Here is a 26,691-nt window from a genome sequence, read left to right as displayed (position 1 = left end):
CCGCGGCACTGCGCATGCTCGGAGCCGCCGGGCTCAGGGCCGCGCCCCCGCCTCCCCCCCCGCGGCAGGCGGCAGCGCGCATGCGCGGCGAGCGGCGCGGAGTTTGAACTGCGGGCGGTTGGAGCTGGCGCCCGTGGCAGGTGGGGGCTGCGGCGGGACCCCCGGCTGGGCACCGCACCGGGGCGGTTTCTCCCGACGGGTTTGGGGCCCCTGAGCCGGGAGGGCCGCGGCTCCCTCCGCTCCCTCGGGTCTGCTGCGCGCGGCCGGAGGGCGCCGCTGTGGGGAGCTGGGGGGGGGGGAGAGGGGCGTCCGTGCCCGCAGCGGCGTGGGAGCGCCTGGCACCGCGGAACCCGCGCGGCGGTGGGTTTGCTGGGCCAGCCTGCCCGGTAGTTGTGCGTTAAGGCCTCTCCCACACCAGGCCTTCCTGGCAGAGCCAGAAAAAATCCACAACAAAACGGGTGGGGCCGGCGCCCGGGGAGCCGGTGCGAGAGCTGCGGCTGCAGCCCGCGCTGTGGTGACCCAGGGCTGCTGGCTCTGCCCTTCCTGAGCCGCCTGCCCCGATTCGGGGGGCAAGCGCCAAGATCCCAGAGCGTTCAGCGATTTCTGCAACCCTTACCTGTCAGTTCCAGCTCCTCTAACCGCACCGCAGTCGTTACCGGGAGTTTCTGCTGTTTTGTAGCATCTGTTATTCTTAGGCACCATCATGCAAAGCATTTTTGTGGGAGTTCCTATGTCTTCGGTGTTGCTTTTGAATGCTGAGGGGGTACGTTTCACCTGGAGTCAGTAAGTTTCATTTGTAAATGCAAATACACTGCGTGTGCTTCAGAGGAGGTCTTGACATAGCTATGCATAGATTTCTTCTTGGTATGCTGCACAGAGAAGTCAGTGACAAACAAACCTATAGGAAAATAGGGATGATTCTAACGTCCTAAGGAAGTGAGAGCTGAAGAGGGAGTGTGAATTGTGAATCGTTCTGGTTTACTGTGTCAGGAAAGCTGGGAAGCAAAAGATAGGCTCCAGCAATCCAGGAACATGCATGCATACTCAACCAAATCCTGGAGATTGTAGTAAAATTTCACATCTTGTGGGTGAAAAGTTGATATCTCCAACATATTGAGGAGAAAATTCTGCTTTTCATGGTTGTATTTCACTCGGAGCTAGGCGGTTTTGCAGTGTTGGTAGCTCTCATACTTGGAAGTGTACTAAAGTGTCATTTTTTTAGTCCTAGTTGATAGGTAGAAACGCTGCAGAAGAAACCAATTTTTTTAAAGTAGGAAGATAAGTGCTGTTATGATCCTCTAAAATCCGTATGCTGCCTTGCAGGAAATCACGACCTGTTTCCTGATTACACTGGCATACACAGACAAGTAAATAAACTGATAATCCACAAAATAAGCTCAGAAGAAAACTGTTGACTGTGTTTTGTTAACTTTCTGGTTATGTTAATTTTTGGATAAAAATACTATACAAAATTTTATCAGGTAACTTTTAAATAAAAGGAGTGGAGTTTAATGTTTGTGATTTTTTTTTCTTCCATTTTTTCGCGAAAGAAAGAATGGAGTTTTGATACACTGTTTATGCACCTTCTGAGTATTGTATGGTCTTTTTGGGAGCAGGCAACTCCAAATGTTTTCCTCAAGTTACTTTGTTACCTTATACGGTATCCCTCTACAGTCTGTTTGTCAGGAAAATAATTTTTTCTTTTCTTGCAGGGAACCAGCTCTCTGATGTTCTTCAGCTGTTGGAGGCTGATCTGCTTTCTTGCTGCTTTGTAATGAAGGATTGGAACCCACGTGACAAATGAGTAACATTCTTCAGTCTCAGTTGGCAGTCTGAAAAGATGCAGCGAAGTCAGACTTCTAAGACCCCAAAGCAGCCTCTGCAAGTTCACCATAAACATCAAACTGATCTCTCTGCATGGCAAAAAGGAGGGAGAATTGACCCTGAAAAAAGTGTTCAGAATCATCAGTCTCCTAACGATCAGAAAAATGGCAGCAAGCAAGACTCTCTTGAGCAAGCTTTGAGCTTCTTTGAGAAAGGTAAGAGCAGTTTTAAGGTTAGGTACCTTGGACTGAAAAGGATAATAACTAAATTTTTAGTAACAATAACAATAAAATAATTTTACCTGCTGTTTTCTCTCTTTAATGCCTGAGCTTTGTAATAATTTTTTAATGCCTTAAAAGGTTTTCCCCTTTCTATTAATATATACAGAACCCAACAAAAAGGAATATATGTAAGGACCATGCAGAGAAGTTTAAAATGGTTAATTTTCAGTTCAGCTGTTTCATCCTTGTGTTTGTCATCTCTTTTTTTTTTTTTTTTTTTTCCCCCCCCCTAGTTCAAGATCGTGTTTCACTGAAAAAGGACCACGCTCTGCAGAAACACTTGACTACTGTGGAAAGCATTGCCTTGCAAAGAGGGTTACCCCCTGAAGGATTTGCTATATTGCTAAATGTGGCACTCAGTGGCAAATTTGGTAAAATGTTTATGTACTACTAGCATGTTTTCTGAGAACATCTTTTTCCCCTCTAGTCAAACCTGCTTGAGATAATGTGTTTACGGTGACTGTATTGTAGGTACTTATATGAAGCATAAAATCTTTCTGGAATGTTTCAGTGTAATTTCTGAGTTCATGCTAAAAATAACCTCAGTTCTTGCTACAGGGGAGTGATATCCAGAAAGACATTTCAGCTTGTTACAGATATTTTTTGAGAAGCTTATTTCCTTTGCTTGTAACTGCAGGTCTCTGATAGGCTTAAAGGGTGTCCTTAGCAGTCATTGTGTCTTTTTCCTTGTTGTAACTGTTTGTATAGGTTTCTTTGATCAAAATAATTGAACAAACACATAGTTGTGTTAGTGAGATTTGCTAAATTTAAAATGTCATCCTAACAATCAATTCAGCAGTGTCAGTGCAGCCATTATGCTGCTTTCTTAGAAGTGGTGGCCAACATTGGTGCTTCTAAATAATGAAATATTCAATAAAAATAAACCCCCCTAAACTTCCCCCTCCCTCCAACCCTAGAGGAGCACACAAGATTTGTTTCCCACTATGCAAGTCATTTAGTGCTGTTCTTGATTTAAAATTACTAGCTTACCTCCAGAACATTTATCTGCTGATGTCTGACTGACAGTCATACAGACTTTTGCTGAAGGAACTGGTTGCTGAATATTACCAGAAATTTGTGTTACTTTTGGTTGTCTTGCCAATACTCGATATTCCGTTTTCTTTCTTTAAGTTGGGAAGAACTGTACCTCAAAAAAATTGAGAGATAGGTAAGTCCCTACTAGATTCTTGTGTGCTGTTAATTTAAGCAATGAAGCTTTGAATAATCTTGTCCAGAGGAAATTTTGACTGAAGTTGCAAAACCCTATTAAAGAACCTGGTACATGAGCACAGTCTTACTTAAAATTGTGTATTTTCCAGCTGATACACTGAATACTCATTTACTGAAGAGCCTGGTTCCAGCCTCAGTAATACCAGAAAATTCTGTGGTTTCATCTGTATCTTGGCTCTGTGTCGGCAAATGCTCAGGCAATGTCCAGGTAACTTAGTAAATGCTCACAGTAGTTATTGCTTCTGCACAGGGATGGTGAGGACAGATTATTTTCAGGAAGCAAAAATCCTGGAAATACTTACCTAACATACTGTCATTTAGAAAGGTTGGCAGACACCCCCATTGCTGGAATGGCAGTGGGAACTGAAGAATGCTTTTTTAAAGTGTGATTGGAAGTTTGCACAGTTCCTGCTTGCCTTACGTATCTGAATTCCTTAGGAATGGTTTCTCCACCAATATTTCTGTGAAATACTTCAGCTATGTGAGGCATTCTTCACCATCTTCAGCAAGGGTATCCCATAGGTTCTGTGTACTTTGGCCATGGCAGCAGGACTTGACTTAACATTAGCAAAACAGTCTTTTGTCTTCACATAGTCTCCCCAAAGTTTACATCACAGAATCATTTAGGTTGGAAAAAGACTTCCAAGATCAAGTCCAGCTGTTAACCTAACACTGCCAAGTCTACCACTAAACCATGTCCCTAAAGCACCGCATCTACGTGTCTTAAATACCTGCAGGTACAGTGCCTCAACCACTCCCTTGGGCAGTCTGTTCCAATGCTTGACCACCCTTTCCATGAAGAAATTTTTCCTAACATCCAGTCTCAACCTCCCCTTGTGGAATTTGAGGCTCTTTCCTCTTAATGAGTAGATAGCAAGTCCTATCACTTGCTACTTGGGAGAAGAGACTGATACCTGCCTTGCTACAACCTACTTTCAGGTAGTTGTAGAGAGCATAAGGTCTTCCATGAGCCTTCTTTTTCCCAGGCTATATTCCCCAAGTTCCCTCAGCTGCTTCTCATAAGATTTGTGCTCTAGGCCCTTCACCAGCTTTGTTGCCCTTCTTTGGATGTGCTCCAGTACCTCAATGTCTGTCTTGTGAGGGGCCCTCAGATCATATTTGATGGTTAGCACATACTCGGATCTCAGCTGCTTTTTCCATTCTGATACGGGTGTTTGTGCTTTTGGCAGACTTTCTTCCATAGCTAAATTATTCCTGTACTGCTCATCTGTAGCTATCTGGTGGTCCTTGAGAGTGGCGTGTAACCTTAATGGTTGTGTCTCTTAAATCAGCTAGTGATCGGTTGGTCTTGCTTTTGCCCATCACGATGTAATATGTCTTTTTTCTTGCCTGCAGCTGCTTTTTTTAAAATGGCTGATCACAATGTTTGACTTCATTGATCACAAGGAACAAATTTATGCCCTCTACGGTTTCTTCTTTTCCTTCCTGCAAGATGAGAAGATGGTAAGGATAGCTGAAGAATATGTGGAATCGACAAAATAAACCTAAATGTTCATTAGTATGCATATTAATACTCAAAGCAGTCTGGAGTAGCTGTTGGTTAGAGGCTATTTTCTGATGGCTGGAATTTTTTTTTCATTTTGCATTCTAAGATTGCTGAGTAAAACTTAAATTCATAAACAGGGAAGTACTGTAGGGTTAATTTACTTTCAGTGCTGTGGTCTGGTTGTTTAAACATGTTTCCAAGCATTGTTAGCCTGCATCACAAACAGTGACAGGATATTCTGTCTAAATACCCAAGAGTAACTATGATGCTGGTGCAGTCTCTGGGATTGCCTTTTATATTGGACATCAGCAGGTGAAGTCTCCCACTCCTGGGGAGAAACTGATGTGCTGCATACCTCACGCTAAAAGAAAAACGTTTTATAGCAATATTTATTTAAAGGTGAAAAACTAAATGGTGTTCTAATGGATTGATTTGAGATATAGTTTAAATGAGAACAAGCAATCAGGAGATTTATGCTTTATGGCAACTATAAAATCCAGGTGCTTGAATATTAGAAGTGTTTGGATTCAGTTCATATTGAGATGGTCTTGGCAGTCATATGAGACAGAAATGAAATAGTTGATATTCTTTCAGTTTAGAATATTTTGTCGTTAAGACTTTTAAAGTTCCTTAAGTTTGAGTTTTATTTCTTGGAAAGATTTTAATAGTTTTATGTTTTTATTAGTTATAACCTTTTCATAAAACTGATTTAAGTTCTTACTCTTTAAAACAGTATTTTCAAGCGTGATGGACCAATTGGAAAGCATGCTGGAGTTGGTGTGAAACTACTTTAAGACCCTTACAGTCTCAAGTGTAGTTAGAAGCTCTAATTATTTTGATTCAAAGGTGCCTTTCTGTTTGAAAATGTAATTGTACTTTTCACTGCTGGCTCCTGAGATATCTAATGTTCCAAAACCCAATCAATATATGCAGTGAGCTCCAGTCTTACTATAGGGACTGTTCATAGTGCAGATAGTTCTAAATAAAACTGACATATGTGACGTGAAAAACATGCTGTTTCCTGAGGGGGGAAGTAAGGTATACTCTGCCCTAACGGGGACACAGCGCAGCCAACTGAATGAAACAGTATTAACTTGTGAAGCCTGTATGTTGCTTTTAGTGTATCCTGGTTAGCAGTCTGCACATGCAGGATAGTTCATTGCTGCCTTTTCTTTGCAGTGCCCTTATGTCTGCCACCTGCTCTACCTGCTGACCAGGAAAGAAAATGGTGAGTCTATCCAATTATATGAGATGGAATACCATTTTATGTCTTATTCTTTTTGCTGGCGCTGCCTTTTCTTCCAATGGAGCTAATACAATGACTAGCCAATATATTGCTTTTGAGGCAAGGAAGCATGAGATGGTAGGTCAGTCTGATTTGTGTAAAGCTTTCTGATTTGGAAACCTGTCTATTAGCCTAGAAAGATTGATTGGTTCTGATTGCTTTGCTGTGACTTTCTATAATAAAAGTGATATTGCATTTTTGCTTGAATGTCTGATAGTGGTTTTTAAATCCATTATGTTCTTAATTGTATTTCCAGTCAAACCTTTTCGGATTAGGAGACTGCTTGACCTCCAAGCAAAAATGGTGAGTTTATTTTAGATCTTCCAGTGTTTGAACTGTGGTTAATAAGGCATTTTGTAAGACTGATGTCCTTACAGGACGGAGCAGCGTTGGCTAGTGTCTCAGGACAAGGTTAGACTTGGAATCGTAGGTTGTAGTCTTTGTAGCATCAAGCCTTGTCTATTTTGAATGTGCGTCCCTAATTCTCATTTGCGTTTTGCAAGCACATGCAATGGCATGCACAAAGCTATACATTTTATGGCTAGGTGTGGTAAAATCTCTGAAACAAGGGGCAGCTTAATTTATGTATTAGCACTTTTAATTTTCTATTCCTCCTCCTTTTTCTAGTAGTAACAAAAGCGACTGAGAAATAGAAGATTGTAGAGGATCTTGTCCTGTTTTTTTGTAAGAAAACCTGTATGTCCTGGTTTTTGCTGGGATAGAGTTAATTTTCTTCTTAGTAGCTGGTGCAGTGCTGTGTTTTTGGATTCAGTCTGAAAATAATGTTGATAACACACTGTTTTAGTTGTTGCTAAAGTAGCGGTTGCTCTAAGTCAAGGGCTTTTGAAATTTCCCATGCTCTGCCAGAGAGTAGGTGCACAAGAAGCTGGGAGGGAGCAGAGCCAGGACAGCTGACCCAAACTACCGAAAGGGACGTTCCGTACCATAGAATGACATACTCTGTATATAAACTGGGGGAGTTGGCCGGGAAGCACCCATCGCTGCTAGGAGACTGGCTGGGCATGGGTCAGTGGGTGGTGAGCAATTGTATTGTGCATCACTTATTTTTTGGTGGTTCCCGTCCGTCCCCCATCCCGTCCCCCCCCCTTGGGTTTTATTCCTCTCTCGCCCTCTCCTCTTCATTGTAATTATTGTTATTGCTACTGTTCCTATCTTATTTCAATTTTTAAACTGTTCTTATCTCAACCCATGTTTTTTACCTCCCACCCCCCCCCAGTTCTCTTCCTCATCCTGTTGGGGGAGAGAAGTGAGTGAGCAGCTGCGTGGTACTTGGTTGCTGGCTGGGCTTAAACCACAACACTATAACAGCGTGGTTTTGGAGCATTTAGACAGCTGAAGACTGTTGATTAAGTTCCTTTTTTATTAGTTTTGACTACAGCAAGTTCCTTCTTCAGTCCCCTTCCTGTGATACTGACACAGTTCCTGTCCTTCGTTTCATTTGCAGTTGTTCATGTACGGTTACTTACTGACATGTAGCTTTAGAAAGCTTTTAGTAATCACTGGGGGTTTTTTTGCTTCTAGAATACAGTATTCCATTTGTATATTAAATACATCCCCCACATTTTTCCTCTTGTGCTGCTATTTTACAGGGAATGCAGTCTCATCTGCAGGCTCTACTATCACTTTACAAAATCTTCTGTCCTGAGCTGGTGACGATAACCCTTCCTGGGAAAGTGAAGGTAAGGAACTGGATTTAATCTATTTGGAACCAGTACTTACACCAGTATTTGTACCAAGATTTCCACTTAAGCTGTACCATGATTTAGTGGTGAAGATTAATTCTATTTACTCTTTTCACTGGAAAAATCAGACTTAATGAGGATTCCTTGTGTTTTCTTTCCTCTTCAGCACAATGAGATGATTTGGAATGGAATGGTATCCACTTTTATCCTTACGAGGATTACTTTAATCCTCCTTTTGGTGTTTTTGCTGGTTTTGACTTGTTTGACACAAAGTTAAGTTCTTCAGGAAACCAGGTGTCTTATTTGGACAAGGCATTGTTCAAGTTGCTCACTTTAAGTACAAATAACAATGGAAGTCAGTAAGTAACTTCCCACTTGGGAAGTCTATGCCATAAGAAAGAGAAAAAAGTGGGGAAAAATATAGTAAAGTGATTTGTCAGAGCCTCAAGGTAACAGCAAAAAATTACTCTGCTTTTAGAGAGGCCTACATGTATGCTTAGCCCTTTGACCAAGTAGAACATATGTAGAAGAAACTGAATATATGTATCAGAAAATAGCAGCAAGACCTAAATTCTGCAACAAATTTTCTTTTGTTACTTCAATGGGATAGACTTAGGGTTTGTTTTGTTTTTTGACTTTTTTTAGAAGACAATTTATATGTAGACAAGTTGTGTTTCTATAAAAGAAAGCTTGTTTGATTTCAATCTGCTTATGTACTTTGCTGTATAAATTTATACTTAGCATTGTGCTGTCTGTTGGAGAATTTACATTTTTTGGCATGCACAGAAGTGAAATAACTAGCAACTAAAACCCAAGTACATCTTCAACTGTTTTTATGAATAAACTGTGTTGACTTGTATAATAATAGCTTGATTACCTAGACCCAAACCAATCTGAATACTTTTATGATGGTTTGGCACTTGATTGGGATTTAAAGGCTTATTGTAATTGAAGTGACAAAAAGTTTTGTGCAGAAAAGGTGTTGGGTTCATTTTTCCAGTTTTCTTTTTAGTGGTAGTATCTACATTAACTTGAGGACTTGATTACTCATGGAATCGTTCTGTTTGGTGGGTATCACTGATGCTGAATTTGGGAAACTTTCCTAGCAACTTGCAAAAGCATACCTTGGTCATGTTTTATTTCAATGTATACTTGAGATTTAATCTATGAACTGATGATTGATCTCAATGAGGATTATAAACCAGAAGTGCTGGAGATTTCTTCTGAAGAAGGGGACACCAGAAGGAAATAAAAGCATAACTTGAATTGTAGTCATAAAAGGTAATGAAACTGAGGAGTGATGAGAGTTCCGTGCTGTGAAAACCTAGCCTCTTGGTCTGTCAAGCAGAGTTGAGTGTATTACACATACTGTGGTCATGTTTATTAGGCTAGAAACTGATCTTTCTGTTGCTTTGCTTTAGTTTGACTTCTTGTATAGATATCTGATTTATGTTTTCAGACTTATTTCAAGAATTCAGAGGGCCCATGGAAAGCAGCAATCAACGCAGTAAGGCAAAGAAACAAACAGAACTCTCCAGTGCCCCGGCTGCTGTTCTTAGGCACAGTTCAACTTCGGTCACGAAAAAGGGTAGGTTATGCCTAAGATAGACCCTAGAAGGTGTCAAGTAGCTACTTTAATTATGAATATTGCCAAATACTGGGAGTCAGGCTTTATTTCAGCACTGGGAAGGGTGGAGTAGCTATATAGAAATGCAGCATTCCCATTATAATGAAAGCCTGGATACCTTTTTTGCAAAAACCAGGGTCTTTACAGGAATGCTGGTCACAAGCATACCTGATTGCATTGGAAACTGAGTCATTGCTATTCATTTCTGTTTCTTTTCTACAGAAATGGAATACCCAGTTGATTATACCTGCAAACAGTACAAACAAAAATGATTTAGAAGAGGACAGGGAAAAAAACCATGTTGATTTGTACAGGATGAATGAGTCTTTTCCAGTGGAGCAGCTACAGACCTTTCCTCAGCTCCTACAAAATATCCACCGTCTAGAGGTGAGTTTCAGGAAGGTCTCGGTAAGCTCACTGAATGTTTTCAGAGATCAAACTATATTCCTCTATGCCCTGCTTACATGTGAAGAGTATGTGGACTACCTAGTTCTAACAGAGCATCTAGTCCTACCTGAGGGTCACAACTCATCTGGACTTGGTCTTGTCACTGGTGTATATACTCCAATAACAACTGGAGATGGTCTTGTTACTGGTAAAAGGACTGGACAACTGATAGAATGAGATTCTCTAGCAACTTGCTGCTGTAAATATTAAATAACATTTTCTTGATTTCTCTTGCAGTTTCCTTCCCAGATGGGTTCAGTGCTAACAAACCCTTTATTGCTTCACTATATGAATTGCATCAAAGATGAATCTGTTTTCTTGAGGCTGTACTATTGGATGAGCCAGGTTCTTCAGGAAGGTAGGAGCCTGGTATTACTTTACCTCCCTACCATGCAAAGGATGTGTGAGGCTTGTCACCTTTCAACAATGGTACTGTGCTATTCGGTTTTATAGTGATAATCACATAGGCTTATAACAACTGGAGGAAAACTGGATTTTGTTTCTGATTGTTATTCTTGCTGTGTTCATATTCAAATACAGTATGCTTTCTGATTTAGAATGCACCTGGTGTGTGGCTGATAATTACCAACATGAAGAAGAATTCAAGGACTTCCTGGAGACTGTCTACAAAACAGAGTGCTTTTTGCAGGTAAGTGCCCGTTTTGTGTAAGCCAAGGATTTCACAGTCTTGTCGTAACATACTTTTGGGACTTACCTGTTTCCTGTAGTATCTCTGAGAAGTGACATTGTCTCAATTAATAAAAATACATATTCTTAGAGTAGGTCAATTTTTCTGGAGATGGTCTTGTTTTCTGCAGGAAAAATAATTTGAGAATGATAATTTGAATGTCCTGGTGAACTGTATGGCAGGAAGGAGGTGTAAGCCCCTTTTCCAGGGTGAAGTGAGGCTGGCAAGGTGCAGGCATATAAGATGAATTTTTGAACGTTCATCCTCTGCTTTGTAGGAGGGATTTTCTTCCTGTGAAGAGTTCCTGTATAGGAGCCTTCCTCTCTGGGACGGCTTCTCCTGCCGATCACAATTCCTCAGGCTTGTGAGTTGGATCCCCCTTAACAGTTTCTCTGGTATGTGTTGTACATCCTTTGGGTGAGGCTGGACAGTGTCTGATCTTGGGGGATAAAATTTGTGCACAGATTATCATACTGGTTTCTCATTTGTTTCAGAAATGAAGTCACATCTCTATGATCCTCTAGCACAGCTCTTTTTCACATCATCCCTTTACTTTAAGGTAACTTAAGTGAATACAGTGGCTGTTTATTCTAGTTGATATTGCTGTCTGCACTTATGTCAGGTGTAGCAGTCTGAGGCATTGTATAGGGGACTTCTTTTGGGGAAGTCTGTGCCCAAATAAGGGTAAAATATATACTTACAATGTAACTTCTTCAGGAATTTGAGTGCCTTTGAGATTTTCTTTTTTGACTGGAATTAAACTGGGGCACTGGAAATAAAAAGAGCTGATAGTACGCAAGAAAATAGCTGGTTTGGTTTATTGCGATTTTAACTCAGTATTTGAAACTCACATTCTCCAAGAAAAGCTATGTAATGCATACATTCAGATCAAGGGGACATGCAATTATCTCACTAAGAAACTCTTGGTATCATTCCTTGTATATGTCAATTCTCATGGCATTTTTTATTTAGTGTAATTCACTTATATAAATTGCTGTCAGCCTGTTTTCTTTTTTGTCTCTTGCAGTGCAGTGTTCTTGAGAGCCTCAAAGAGCTGTTGTGTAACTGGTTAAATTGGCATGTGATTCATCTGAATTCAGAGTCTGGCTTTCAAGTCCATTCTTTGTAAGTTTGTCTGAAATAAGTGCGATACAGTGCTCTGTACATTGTTCACTAGTGTATTTATATATATGTTCTACCCCTACTATCTAGCATAAAGACTGACTTAGCATAAACATGACAGCATTATTAACCTTCTATATTGTAAACTACCTTGTCAATCCTGTTTGTTCTTTTTTAAGAAGTATTTCTGTTGACATTGAAAACTGAAATGTCCAGAGGTCAAAATCCTTGTAACACTAGCAGCTGACATGTTTATAATATTGGTAACAATGTGTTAGTGGGTATACTGAAGAGCAAATGCATGTTGCTGAATGCCTGGTGCAGCAAAAGGATAATCTTCAGTTTCTTTTTTACCATTCTTTACCGTTTGCAAAGAGGTGCGTATACTAACGCTGCATCATGCCATTGCTGCAGGAATACCACTCTTTCTGGACTAGTGAACACAGTGGCTGAACTTGTCCACTTTGTCGGATGGATCTCTACTGTTGCGTTGCGTTTGGAAAATAATACTACTTTCTTGCTGTACTTCATCTTGGATTTCTATGAGACCGTATGTATCCTATTCATTTTGACTTTCAAAATCCCAGTACTCTAAAGACTGTTAGCACTTTTACAGCTAGAGCATGAAAACACCTTCCTCACTATAATTTACAGAACTTTGTGGTTAAATGCAAGAATGTTCCCAATACTTGGTAGATCTACAGGTGATTGCTGCTGCATCCATAGGCAGAACAGAATACACTGCTGGAAAGTGGCTAGTCTTAAGTTAGAGGTGAACTATGAGAGGGAAGTAACAATATGGCATAACAAGTTTAAAGCTAATTTATAGAAAAGAACAACGTTCAGTTCAATTTCAAACAACATATCCTGATATTTTTTCTTAAATGTTCCCTTAAAAATTGAAGTTTTTTCAGTTTGTCCTGTAGACAAACTAAGAAGCATAAAATAGGCTTATGCCTATTCTCTAGCTTCCTCGCATCCTCTCTGTAGATGTGCTTACTGCCATGTGAACTCCAGCCATGCAGCTGTTGCTTCTACAATTTGAATAAAATTGTGATGAGTAGAAAAAACGATAGTTCTGGGATCTACTTGTGACTAAAATGTCCATTAAAAATGCACAAAACTAATGGGCAACAGCACTTGTTATAAGGCTGTGTTTAAAATAAATGAATATTCATTTTTATGGAAATATACAGGGAATCATGCACCCTTGGATATATGATTATTGGTGCTCTAGCAGACAACTAGAATTTTAATTTTTTCTTGACATTTTGCTTATGTATTCAGAACTCCCAGAGATTTCTAAAATCATGCAGCTGAGATATTAAGTACAAAGTCTAGTTTTCTGAAAATATCAGTAATTCAGTTAAATTACAAGTATCTGCCTATGCCTTACATGGTATAGCTGTACTGAGGGCAGGAGGAAAGGTGAAGGTCTGGCAAACAATCTGGTGAAAAATCTGTTAGGAGGATAAGGGAAGGAGTCTTAAAACAGTTGTGCCTAATCTAACAAAATGTAAAAAGTGTCCATCTTTGGGATGGCGGGCTGTCACAGATTAATTGTTATGGTCTGAATGGTAGTAACTAGATAGGCATGTTCTTAGAACACTATTTTTCTGAGAATGATGCATACCTTTGGGAAAAATTACTGTGGCTAAGCTATAGAGGACGTAATGTGTTAAGTTACAGCGATCGCTTTCAGTGTCGTCATAGCTGAAGATCTTGTAAAGTCTGCAGAAATTATTTTAAAATGTCTTTTTTACTTGAAACTCAACCTTAAATTCTAAACATAAGTCTGATGATAAACCCACGTTTTATGGCCATATTGTCTTTTCTTAGAACAAAGCTTCATTGCGTGTTCATGCAATTCCAGCAAGGTCAAATAGAAAGATTTAATTTCCCAACTGGAAGAGATGTACGGTGTGTTTGGCTTGCTGGTATTAGCAAACCAGGTTAGGAATAAGGTCAGGTTTAAGTGCAATCCCAGCTATATATATTTCAGAATGATCCAAAAGGTCAGAAAAAAAAAAAAAATGGCTGCTACTTTTTTACTTGGATCCTGGGTAGTTTTGTCTCTGCAAGTAACAGTGTCAAAACATATGGCATACCTAAATGGTTGAAGCAGAGACTGAGACATATTCACCAGTGTGTGTCTCATACTGAGAAGAAAACAAAGGGAATTGCTTCACCCTGGCCTTCCCTCCTAGGTGAAGTTGATAGCGCTGGCTGGAACGCAGTGTCATGCTGTCTTTTGCTCTTAGATGCTTTGGGATTTGTTAATGGCTGTAGTAATCTGCCTGGATTTGCTTCATTCCTGTAGGTGTGTGACATGTATCTGGGGTACAATCTGCCTTTGTTGATAATGCCTCCTGCTGGAATTTTCTATCCAGCTCTTCTCAGCATGGATTCTGTCAGCTTGAATCAGCTCTGCTACATTATGTACAGGTACTACAAATGGTGTGAGCTGTAGGGACTCCTTGTCTTCTCTTTCAGTCTGTTGGAAATAAAATTACTTTGTTGTAAAATCTGAAATTACTTTTTCTTACCATGCAAGGCAAAGGTGAAAGTTCCAAGTGTGTCCAGCTTTCATGATAGAGGATTTTATAGCTGTAGTTCCTACTCTTTTTTTTTTTTTGTCTGTTATCCAAAATAGCAGGATTGTGACCTCTTTCCTAGTATTATTTCCATATCTTTCATATGTGAAGAAAGGAGTTCCCATATTGCTTTGAGACAACTTAAGTCAGCCAGCTGGAATCACTAGTAGTTACTATACAGCTTCTCGCTCCTGTGCTTTGACCACTAAACCTGATCTTTTCCTTACAAATTCTGTAATGTGTGCTGATTAGGAAGTAATTCTGCCACCTCCAAACCCTGGGAATTTGGGATTGCCTTATGTTGTCTGCAGGTCCAAACACCAGCAGTGTTTAGCGCTCTGTAGGATCCACCAACATGGCTGCTGTGCTTGGCCTTGTTGTTTCCAGTGGTTGCATCTGAGAAGAAGAGTAGCCAATTGCTGACAGCTGGCACAGGGCTCTCCATGTGGCTTTTTCTCAAGGAGTCTGCAGGGTAATTAACATGACAGGATGATCTCTGGGAAATAAGAGGAGCTAGTGCTTATTATATAGAACAACTGTCAAGTTGCATTACTTCCAGTGGCTTCTGTTCCTCTGCTTAGTGAATGAAAATGTCCCTTCTTAAAAATACGCTGCATTTTTCTGCTGATTTTTAAGGCTGTATGTTAATTCTTGCATATATTATCTTTATGAAGGTGACTGTCCCAGGCAAACCAGGGATGTTTCAATCATTTAAGAGATTAGTATTATGGGATGTCTCCCTACTCTGTCTGGAAAGGGTGGGTCCATGCCAAATTGATAAAATCACTTTCAGTTATTTTTTCATATGTCTCTCTTTTTTTACCAGTAAAGATTGGTAATCTCTCTTGTGGAGGAAATAAGCTTTCTTAATACATTCCTCCAGCTTTTTTCAACACTGGTAGGTAGTAAAAATTTGCTAACTTTCTGGTTTTGTTTGTTTTTTCAGGTATCGAACCAACTTGGTGGCTGCAAAAGAAAATGAGCTGAGTAAACAGGTATTGTGGACAAACCTACTATGTGCTAGAATGAACCTTAGCAAGGAAGCTGGGCTGAATGCTGATGGCATCCTTTTAAGGACTGGGGGAAGTACACAACTGCTTTGAGGATGCTATTTATTAATTTGTGTTCTTGTCCCTCAGAAAATACTGCAATTCAAGTTCAGCAGGCAGACATACCAAGAGTACAACCAGTATGTCATAGCTATGGTGGGTTGTCTGTGGACATCCAGTGTATTCCAGAAGGATGTTCATCCTCGAGGTCTTCGTATGGATGATGAACTGCTGAAGAAAACTGCAGTGCAGGAATTCAAAACCAGCTTTAACATTGTCTACCATCCAGCCCTGATGGGCTATGCTATCCACTTCCTGCAGCAGGTAATGGTGTAGGTCAGCAACTGGGCTTTTGGCAGCACCAGATGTACTGTCTTGACAGTTTCTCTAAAGAAGTGTTTCTCAGTCTACTGGCTGACTTGTAGTCAACTGAGCTTTCAAAAGCTGTTATGGCATTCTGTGTTTTTGTCAGATCAGTGGCACAATTTGAATAGTCTGTTTGCATGGTATGAAAGCATGAATGTGACAGTTTTAGATCTGAATTTGTGCTTATGATAATTTTGAGGATAGAACTAAAATAGCTAAATAAAGAAATAAATAATTCAGTATAAGCGTCCCGGTACTGTCCTGCCCCACAAAATATGGAGCGTGACCTAAACATTTAAATTCCAGGAAGTCAAGAAAGAGGTAGTTGAATTGTATTCAAGTGCACGCAGTGGAACTTTTTAGCAGTGCTTTCTGGTTCTTGCAGTAGCTTTTGAGAATGGCTTATTAAACAAGAAATACAAGTAACTACTTCAAGTACAGAAGTGAGACGATATGGTACTGTCTTGTATTGTCTGATACAAGCTCTGCTAGTAGCAGTTGTGAATTCCAGGTGTCATCATGTGTCCAATGCAGTTACTGAATAGTGGAGGGAGCAGCTTGCCAGAGTTGTTTCAAGATGTGCATGCTGCTCTGAGAAATCAGGTCTTGTAGGCTATCCAAAGGGTGCACAAAGATACCATTTTGTTGAGGAACACTGGCATGCTGAAGGTGTGCGTAGGTGTGATTCCTGAAATGAAGCAAGGGAAACTTAAGGTTAAAGTTGAAGCAAAGAATGCTCGTTAGGAACACTTCACAAATTTGCCTTCATTTATATACTCAGTGTCCTGAACATAGGTAGTTTGTCTCTTACTTCTGATTAAACTAAAGTTTTGTCTTCCCCAGAGGAGACTATTTTATTTTTGTTCTATACAACTTCTTTTCCTTGGTGTCTCTGCTGTTGTAGCAGAAGTTTTTCATGTCTCTTGTCTAATCCTTTCTGTTCTGTGGTTTCTTGTAGCTTTTGTAAGTTAAAAAAGAAAACAAAACCAAAGCAAAAACCACAGCAAAACATACCCAAACCTTTCCAAAACTTTCTGATGGAGAACTTTTGCATTCTTCCTACTTCAGAACCAAGAAAGAGGTATTGCTTAGCAACTATCACAGATCTGTCTCAAGACAGGAAAAACTATTTAGCTGCAGTGCCATCTTTTCTTAGATACTGTGCTGAGCACCAGAGGGCACTGCTCTGCAGCACACTCGGAGAACACAAGCAATAATCTAATGTCAGTAGATTCTCTCCTCTTGCTCTTTCTCATTGTTGGGAATTATCTATCTAATGTTTTGAGGGGGTGGCTTTTACACTGTAGAGAGACAATGGTTAAAGATACCTATAAATAGTCTCTGTTGCTATCCAGTAATGCTGCAGCACAGGGCAAGAGGGTCTCCATATTGTTACCACTTGTGGGCACGCTGATGGTGGAAGCCCATTCTGAAGCATGATTAAAAATTTCCCTGAAGTTCTTTACACACTTGCAATCCTCAGTTTAGGAGGGGGCTAAGCAGAGGCCCGACAACTCTGGACGTACTTTTTATCTGATTTGATACTATTTTTATTCCCTCTCCTTAAGGCTTGGCCAGATGATACCACCTTCAACTTCAGTTTAATTAAGGTAAGATTTTTCTTGGTTTAGTGAAGCAAAACCAGGCAATTTTCAAGGCATCACCATTAGTGTTGGAATGAAGGCTTTAATATCCATGTTCATTTGGTTCCTGACATGTTCACTGTTGATCCAGTAGACTTTGCTCATTTTAGAACTGGGATTTATAAACATCTTAATATTAAATAAAAGTTCATGATTTGTCATGTTCAGGCTAAGAATGTGTAATACATAAGCAAAAAGTTTGGACATTTGGGAACAGACTAGGATGGATGTTGTCAAACCGGAAGACGATATTTGCAGACCTTTTCAGACTGGCTTAAGAGACAGACAACGCTATGTTCTGCACATCTGACTATTCTTTCTGGTTTTGTAGGGAAAGAAGTGGAACTGGTATCTGGAATATCTCTATGCGCAAGGTTTAAAAGGCTTGAAGGTCTTTATTGAAAGCAGCATCAATCGTGTTTCCCAGGCCTCTCACAGTAAAGCAGGGAGTGTGAAAGTGTGACCCTGGGACTTGCTGGAGCCTTTTAACTTCTGGAACAAGAAGAGTATATAGTGAACTGTGTCACTAATTGCTCTGTTTCTTTCCTCTGGGAAAGAATGAATTCCCCTTGTCTGCATTTTTGTACTGACATCTATTTTAGGGAAGCAAAGACACCGAAGGAATGCTTAGGCTGGCTTGGTTCACTGACACTGAACTCCCTCTTTTCCTTGCTGAACTTCTCTGATCTGAAGCTGCTGACCTCATCCACATTTTTTCATCTTCATTTTTCTTTGTTGGAGTATCTGCTCCGATTAAGAAACAGACATCTTCCATCTCAAAACTGCAATGAACCATGTTGCTTCATTTATAAGTAATGTTGATCCCTGACCTGCTTTGCATTCCTTGACAGTAGATTATGAGAAACAATCAGATTTTCTGGGATACCATATATATACCGGATTGGAGCACTAAAAGTTTCCCAGTTGTCTGTGTATATACTGGCTTTTAACAGACTGGCTTTGACCAAACTGACCTTTCTGAACTTCACTTCCATTGTGAAGCTTCCCAAAGATCTTTTTGCTAACGTACTTAAAATGTTCTTCTAACGCAGCTGGAAAATTTGGTGCTCAGTTGATGGCTTAGCAACGATTTGAGCATTTGAACAATGTTGCCTCTAGCTCATCGTTTTCTATTAAGTGCAAATGTAGCTTTCCTTTTCATGTTTTTAGTTCTGTACATGTTGTATATGTGTGCATATATATAATTTATATTCTGTAAAATGTTTCCAACATGCCATTTTATTTGAACACTGAGTAGAAGTTCAGAGAAGCTGAACTTGGGTCTCATATTTCACTGTTGTAAAATGGAATTGTAACCACTTGAAAGATGGGTCAGATTACATTGAATTTTGCATTGTGAATCTGTACTTTGGCCTAGTAAAGGGATCAGTCCTGAGAGTGACTCCAGAGCCACTAAGGATGTGTTTGGTTTCTTCATCCTCTTAAAATCAGACTGGCTCTAGGTTGAGTACCTTACTTGGCTCAAATAGATGATCTGGTTAATATGCATATTATATTCTCTCAAGAGAATAAGGAAATTTTTCAATAAAGACTGAACAAGAAATTTGCGAGATCCACTTAGACGAAATATCGCCCTTTCTTATTTGACTGTATTATTTCAGCTACTGTAAGTGCTGCTTGCTCACTTCTGTCAAGAGAAAGATCTTAAAAAATCGTGATTGTATTTTCAACGGGGGAAGCTCCACAAATTACAAATTCCTCTAAGTGGATATGTTTCAAGATGTGGCCCTAACATATGATCAGTTATCTCCTTTAAAGGCTGGTACTGTTATTTTGGACCAGCTCAGCTTGTTGGCTGAGGACTATCTCACCATCACTGGCTGGCAGTTCCTATTAATAGTGTTGCCTATTGTTAGACTCCTTAAAGGTTTTGGCTAAGGACCCAAGAAGGAGAGCTCGGTAGCTCCTATTTTTCTATGAAGCTACTTCCAGGAAGGTATTGGAAATGCTGGCACTTAAGCTGGAAAGCCTGCATACTGCGTTCCTTAAGGATCCTTAGCATTTGTCCTTACACCATACAGTTGTCAGGTGTTGACCAGACTTGTACTTCCATATTGCTGCGCTGTGGTTCTGTATAGGAACAGGGTGGAGGGATTGACAGCCTTAGGAAAACATGAGGTGGAGACATGGACCCAGTTATAATCTGTGTATGGTAGGCTCAGTCAGTGGGGAAAGGAGCGCAAATACATCTCAAAAGCATTAAGTTCTAGCCAGGAAGAGGGTTCACATTACCTGGATGCTGTTTGGAGTTCCTACGCAAGGAGTGGAACTGTAGCATTCCTGTCAGACTGGAAGGTGCTGCCAGAGGCTTCATTTCAGTTGTGAAAGGTGCCTAGATTCTTAAGATTGTGTGTGATTTATGTAAATGTTTTTAAAGAGGCTTATAGCAGAATCCTTTAGGGTATACTGAATGTTGCATGGTTATTGGTCCCTTGAGGCTGGTGTTTGGCTGAGAAAACTCAGGGTCATGTTATAAAAGACTGTTGTTGCAGCATCACAGGTCTTTTATTATACCCTGTGTTACAAAAGTCTTTAAACAAATTGTGTATGATGTAGTCATTCAAGTGCACAGGCTGCACACTTAGCGATGCAGAAATAAAGTAGCAGGACAGATAACTTTCCCTTAATGTCAGCTTTGTTGGTCAAGACGGCTGTTTAAAATCCTTGAAGATGGATCATCTGAGATGACTTTTAGCCTCATTGTACATAGTAGTTCTTGTCTTTCACATCCAGACATTTTTTCTTCTTTTTTTTTTTTTTGTCTCCAAATACTGACTTTGCTAACATTCCACTTGAATGGAAGAATGGCCCTTTTAGGGAGGAATGTGCTGCTGTACCTCTTCTTTCCTCCCTATTCACTCTTTACCATCCAATTGCCATGGTAAATTTTGTAGAGTATTTTCTATTACAAGCACTTGCTGAAAGACTTGGCTGACCACAGCACCTTTTCTGAGGTCTAAAATGGAGATAGCCAAGACCCATGCTTTTCCTGGTGAGTGACATATCAGTGATTTACCTCTAGTACCCATTTCTACCTGTTGTAAGGTGCCACCTGTATGTTTATACTATGAAACTGTAGCAGAAACAACTGTTTTGTGGTACTATTTGATGGGAACAATGCAGGATGAAAAGTTCATTTAAGACTCACGTTTGTGTTGTCAACCAGCACCCCAGAATATGTAAGTTTAGGTCAGGCCTGCAACCTCCTTCTGAGGGGGTTATATTCAACATTATTCACTAGAAAGAAAGTGCATGCTTTCTGGGCATTTGGGTCTGCTCTTGGGTGCATTTTTTCTTTCTGGAGGATGCTGTTTCAAGGTCTACGTTTCTAGTATCAGCTGATCTCAGGGAATACTGGTTAGTGCTTTGTCTTCCCATGAGTAAAAGCTGATTTGCTCTTGTTCCTGTCTGTCCTCCCTTCTCAGGAGGCTTCTACATGCTTTCAATTTAGGGGGTTTGTAATATAACAAACAAGCCAGGGCAGTGATAATTTCAATTTAACCATGTTCTGCAGCTTTTCTAGCAGCCTGTTTAGATGCTTCCAGAAAGTGAGGCCTTTCCCTTTAGAGAAATTTCTGAGTGGGTATTAGGATTTCAAAGTACAAGACCAGAATCCTGTCCGGGGTAAGCAGGCATAGCTCCACTAATTTCTAATGGATCTCTGTTGACTTGCACCAGCTGAACATCTGGTCTGCAGTTCACAGAACCGAAGCCATTAACCCCCTCCCCTGGCAGACACGTTGCCGTGAGCATTCTGCATCTGAAAATGCAAACGCCTCGGGCTACAGTGAAGCTGAATCCTTTTTCTGAAGCCATGTTTGCTTTGTGTTTCTGTTAATCATTATTTTGTGGGGAGAGACTCGTTGCTGCATTTTTATGCATTGGGGGTGTTGCCCTTTTAAAGAGAAGCTGCTCTGAGAGAGTTAATTTCAACCTGGTTTCAGCTGGAATGAAGAACTGGTTCCTCTATCCCTGCTTTCTATTCTCTTGTTGGCCTACTTCCCTCTGCTTGCATTTTGCATTCCTAATGCCATGAATAAATCAGGACCCAAGGATTTAGAAGGTGGTACAGCTGTAGCCACTCAGAAAATTGAACCTCTGAGACTTGTACTGCAGCTCTAACAACTGCCAATATGTGTGCTCCTGAACACTTCTAATAACGTTTAACTGGTACCAAAACAAAATTCACTTTGCCCTTTTTATATAATGTTTCAGTTGGGGTTTTTTGCCTCTACCCAGCATCTCCTCCCTTGGCTCTCTTCGTCTTTTAGTTAAAACTTGGTTATAAGCGCTTTAGGGCAGGGCAATTGCCTCCTGGCTGCTGTGACAAAATGGTTTATCGCAGATCTTTGCACAGAGGAAAAAATAAGGGAAACAGAGGAATCTGACCTGGCTAAAAGTACATCACAGAATCACAGTACAGTGAAACTCCTGCCTAATTGTAGTCCTAGATCCTCTGATAACTTATCATTAATAATACACACTGGACTGCTTTAATTTGTAGTGCTGTGGCTCCTGAGAGTGTGCGAGGGAGTTCTTTATGTGCTCTTTAGTCAGAGCATACATCCAGTCTGGGTGAAGAACAACAGGCGTAGGTAGCAAGCTTGCTCTGGAGGGTGAATATCTTGAAAGAACCGAGTCTCCAAGTATTTTCTTCTAGGAAACATTTATGTTGCACCAATGGCTTTCCCTCGTTATGGCTCTGCTTTTTAGAATAAAAATAATTATTTTGGTCTGAAGCTGGTTTGATTTGATTTCACCAAACTTTGCTTTTGACTAAGAAGGTCTTTTATGACCACCTTCATGTATGGTGTAGTTTTTGGCACAGGATCCCTGAGAACTGTATCTAGCTATTAGACCTGCCCAAGTAACTGCCAAGTAATTATAGTTGGCAAGGGAGGTACTGAAGTACAGAAATAATGTTGGGTAAAGTGCACATCTTGTGATGCTGCTTCATTTCTCTGCTTGGCTTCCTGTCTTGTAGGACTAAAAAGTCTGCACAGCAAAGGGTAAGATTAAAAGGAGCCTTAATTATTTTGGCATCTAATTTCCATTTTCAAGTTCACTTACAGTCTTGCACAAACGTAGAAACTGAAACAGTTGGTCTTCAGAAAAAGCTGCACGTACCTTACACAGGTTCTAAATACTATATTAAGCTTGACAGTTTTTAGAAATATGTATGCTCAGATGTGATCCCATTCTGTAGCTTGATGAGTGAACATGCATCAGACAAGCTTTGGTACCTGCCAGAAATATGACACAAAATGGACTGTTCCAGTACAGGCTTGGTGATGGGATATTAAGTCACTGTGATGTGGCTGAGATTCCAAGCCTCAGGCACTGGGGTTAGGTACAGAATGCAAGATGCATTTGAAAATTGTATTTTCTGCCTAAATCAGTTGGGGTCTTCCTTTAAAGAATTCATTGATAAGCTTCTTGTAAATATGCATATTTTTATATGTAGCTGTGTCCCCATCCAATTTGACTCGCTCTGCTCCAGTGTCGGGGCTGCCTGTAAGCCCTGAGTGTGATTTCTGTGGGAAGTGGCTGCTCTCTCCAGGCTTGCTCCCAACTCTCTCTCCAGTCTCTAGGCCTGTAACAGCCCCATCGTGGTTTGTTGTACACGGATCGCTAAGCAGTTTCTTTTCTCCTAGGGCACCTCTGTTCTATGTGGAAGTGAATCTTCGGCAGCTCCTGTGTGATTGCTTTCCTGCTCCTTTGTGTGCATGGCCCAGCAAATAAGGAGGGGGGTGGAAAGCACATTGTAAATGTGTTGACAGCATTTTAAGAACAAAACAGCTCCTGAAAACTGCCTGTCTGCCTTCTCCTTCTGTCCTGCATTTTTCTTTGCTTTCTTTTCTACCACGTTCTCCTTTTTTTTTCTTTTCCTTTTTTCATCTCTCCCCTAAATTTTCTACACTCTTTTGACACCCACCTCTCATTCTTTTGGTGCTCGTTGCTCTAAAAAGATTTCCCCTCTCCCCTCTAGTCCTTTTCATTTCTCTCTCAGGGGAGACAGTTTCAACCCCTATGCAGGAACAAATGAAAAGGGGGATTTATTCTGTTTCTGAGTGCGTGTCAGCTGCCTGCTTGTATCAGTTCTCTACCCATTCTTCTCTCTCACCCCAGGTACTGAGCTTTTAGAAAGCATCCCACTGTTTTTCTAAATGCTTTTAGCAGGATAGAATCTGTGCTTGGAAGGGGTTTTGTGCTTATTGATGCTGGCGAAGGAGGTATGGTTATTTATTTGACATCAGCTATTTAAACAAAAAAAGAACAGGGTGGTACAATATCTGGGCAACTATTCTTAGATTCTTCTCAAGCTGAATTTAGAGCCCCTAATTCTGGTTTTGTTCCTTTTTGCTGAAAGGAGGCTCTCTGTGCTCTGCTCACAAGCATGCTTGCCTATCTAATGTACTGGAATTGATGGGCAGGTCTGTCCCTTTGTGCAAGATCTGTTCCTTCTGGCTTTGCCTTGGCAGGCAGGCACAGCATAACCACTGAGATCAATGATCCTGCACCAAAACCGGATTACTGCCATTTTGAGATGGACGGCTGTGCGAGAACTATTTTGTCTGCTACTTCAGTTAGGAGGAGACCCAGATGAGGGAGCTCTGTGTCTCAGGAAAACAGGCTTTTGGGGAGAAAAAGGATTTCTTCAAGCCATGAGGGACCTTGTCTTGGCTCACAAGCCTTTCACCAAACCCTTCTTCAGCAGCTGGCTCCACAAGGACACTGTCAGTGTATGGCTCTATGGAAAGTGCTCTTTTTTTTGTCTCTTCCTGTGTTATTCTTTCAGCAAGGATGCACTTTCATATATATTCTCAGTCAATGTTTAGCTCTGATCTTTGCTCTAGATGTTTAAGGTTTGCAGGCTGTTAGGATATCAATGACTTCTTGCCACATGTGGGAACTTCACAGCCTCCAACTGCTGCTCCGGCACTAGTTTGGGAATTAAGCTTGCCAGGCTCCACCAGCTGCTTCTCTGCTTGAAATGCTATGTGCATTCCTCATCAGACGTTGCTTGACAAAATGCTGCAGCACTTTGTGCAAGGCAAAGATCAGTCGAATACAGGTGTATGAACATGCTCTAACCCACTGCCTGCCTTGCTGCTGCTGCTGCGTTGTGCTCCCTGAAGCCTTCCTTCACTTTGCATGCTCTGTGTGTGTTCTTGGTAGTGGTCTCTGTGAGGAGTTTCTGAGAATTTATTCCATGGTGGTAAATTGTGGTCTTCCTTGCACAATCTATGTTCTAGGTTCCTAGGTAAAGCATCACTCTCTAAAATACTTTAATTGGGATAAATTGACAAATTGGAGCTTTACTCAGGAGGGTCTGGCGAAGTTTCTAAAGGATGGTATCAGCACTTCCTCTTCTGCACAGAAGGGAAGATGATCCTCCTCTTTCAGGAGATGTGAGATTTCAAGGGAGGGAAGTTGCAGTGTTTGAAGAAGAGAGAGAGCGCGTGTTCTGGGAAACAGTTCTCTGATAAGGGCTATTTTAGAAGGGGAAGTTAGTGGGTGAGAGTTTATGGGAAGCAAAAAAGTAAAATTAAAAGCCTTTAACTGTACTGACACCTGAAATATTGTGTTGAAAATGCAAATGCTAATGTTTTAGTTCATGGTTTTATTAGTTACTAACGCAAGATTCTTAGTGTTACAGATGTTCCAGCTTACGAGTGATTTAGCCAAATTAATATTGACTTTGAATAAAGAGAAAGTAATAGAGACTTTAGGCCAGACAGGCCCTTACTTCTAGCTTTTTAAAAATTTCAAACTGAAGATATTGTTAGTGTATCTCCATATAGCACAGCTTTCACCAGTCATTTTCAGTAAATATGTTTGTATTCAGGGTATTCTGCATTTTTTGATTCTGTATGTTTACTCAGTGTGGCTGATTCTCATTTCACAAGTGTAAGCTGGCATCAGTTTCACTGATTTAAATTGATTTAAACTCCAGTGTTTTAAAGGGAGTGATTCTGGTGTAAATCAGAATCTGATTTCAATTTCATATTCATGCCTTATAAAACCTGGCTTGATGTTTATCTATTGTATGGTTGTATGCTGTATTTAGCATTGTGAATATTGAGATGTCCCTGCTGGGTAGATGGAGATTGTTAGTTTTGCTAATAAGGTACGTATCTGCCATTTAGTAAAACAAAAATATCTGAAATGTTTTGTTAGGGAAAGGCATACGGTAGGTACCACTGTGTCTTACAGAAGATGGGTTCTTGGGTTCCTTAGGAGTTTTTGTGGGGTTTTTTTGGATTAAGTTCTCTTTGGAACTCAAAACACACCAAATTTAGCATCCTGTCTCATAAACCTTCCCATACACTCTAAAAAATCATAGTACTTACATGAAAGGCTGCATTTATGACAAATCTGAGTTTGTCTCCCTGATTTCCTTTGAGTTCTGAAATTCTCAGCTGTTTGTCCTAATTATATCCTCAAAACAGAAGGAATTGGGGCACTTAGGAATATGCTCCCAGCCATGGAAGCAACTCTTTCACCAGAGATTCTGGTTTGTCTCGAAATGTAAGTTAAACTGACACAAGGGATTTTTTTTTCCCTTCTGCATTTTGCTGTCCCTAAACTATCAATAATTTAGGATGCATGTACTGCAAAACACCTTGTTTTTGTAGTTCATGCTGTCTGTAAACATCTCTGTGCTGATGTCTGTCTCGTGTGTATGTGTAACTTGGCTTGATAAGTACTCACTTTGTTTATCCACGTTGTCACGTCCCTTATAGATACTATTGGTGACAGACGGATGCTGCAGTTGAATTTGGTGTTGTCTTTCTGTAGAATGGTGTGTTTGGAGTTGCCTGGAGTTACTTCTAGCACTCTGCTCTTCCCACTGCGGCCCCCCCCGCCCTTAAAGCCAGGACTTATTATTTGTATGTATGTAGGCACAAAAATAGCCCAGCAGAGACTCTGCTCATTTCTGTCTTCCTATTCATATCTATTTTTTTGGGGTCTAAATATGGCTTTTCAGAATTAGCTTTGTTGCATCAGTCCAACTGTTGTGGAAGCAGAAGCTATTGAAGAAGCTTTTAAAGGCAGAAGGTGTGTGGAGTGATGAACACATATTCTGGGGTTCGTACTCAAAGCATTCAGTGTCACTCCTTTTGGAACCATCTATAAGGAGGTTGCTATTTAAAAATCTCCTCCTTTCACTGTAATTACATGAGGTTTCTGTGCATCTTGCCTCACTGTGTGCTGATGGGCTCTGCTCCTGACTCCTGGTTCACCTATCTAGGATGGAAGGAGAGGTTCCTTGGGGTCAGTCACCCACCTGCTGGAGCTT

General features: G+C 40.6%; 1 protein-coding gene across 1 annotated transcript; it reads left to right on the top strand.

The window, feature by feature from the left end:
• The first annotated feature begins 35 nt into the window (after positions 1-35).
• CENPI (centromere protein I) lies at positions 36-18,943 on the top strand. The gene is made up of 21 exons (XM_055727747.1): positions 36-140; positions 1,713-2,039; positions 2,339-2,476; positions 3,425-3,543; positions 4,692-4,799; positions 6,022-6,070; positions 6,384-6,430; positions 7,738-7,827; positions 9,290-9,418; positions 9,680-9,844; positions 10,142-10,262; positions 10,462-10,553; positions 10,870-10,987; positions 11,087-11,151; positions 11,620-11,717; positions 12,129-12,264; positions 14,035-14,159; positions 15,255-15,303; positions 15,448-15,681; positions 17,292-17,333; positions 17,698-18,943. The coding sequence occupies exons 2-21, from the start codon at positions 1,841-1,843 to the stop codon at positions 17,827-17,829; spliced, it is 2,256 nt and encodes a 751-aa protein (XP_055583722.1). The 5' UTR covers positions 36-140; positions 1,713-1,840; the 3' UTR covers positions 17,830-18,943.
• The last annotated feature ends 7,748 nt before the right edge of the window (positions 18,944-26,691 follow it).

This window comes from Falco cherrug, chromosome 15 (genome assembly GCF_023634085.1).
Source record: "Falco cherrug isolate bFalChe1 chromosome 15, bFalChe1.pri, whole genome shotgun sequence".
Taxonomy (NCBI): domain Eukaryota; kingdom Metazoa; phylum Chordata; class Aves; order Falconiformes; family Falconidae; genus Falco; species Falco cherrug.
This window is presented reverse-complemented; position numbering and strand designations above follow the sequence as displayed.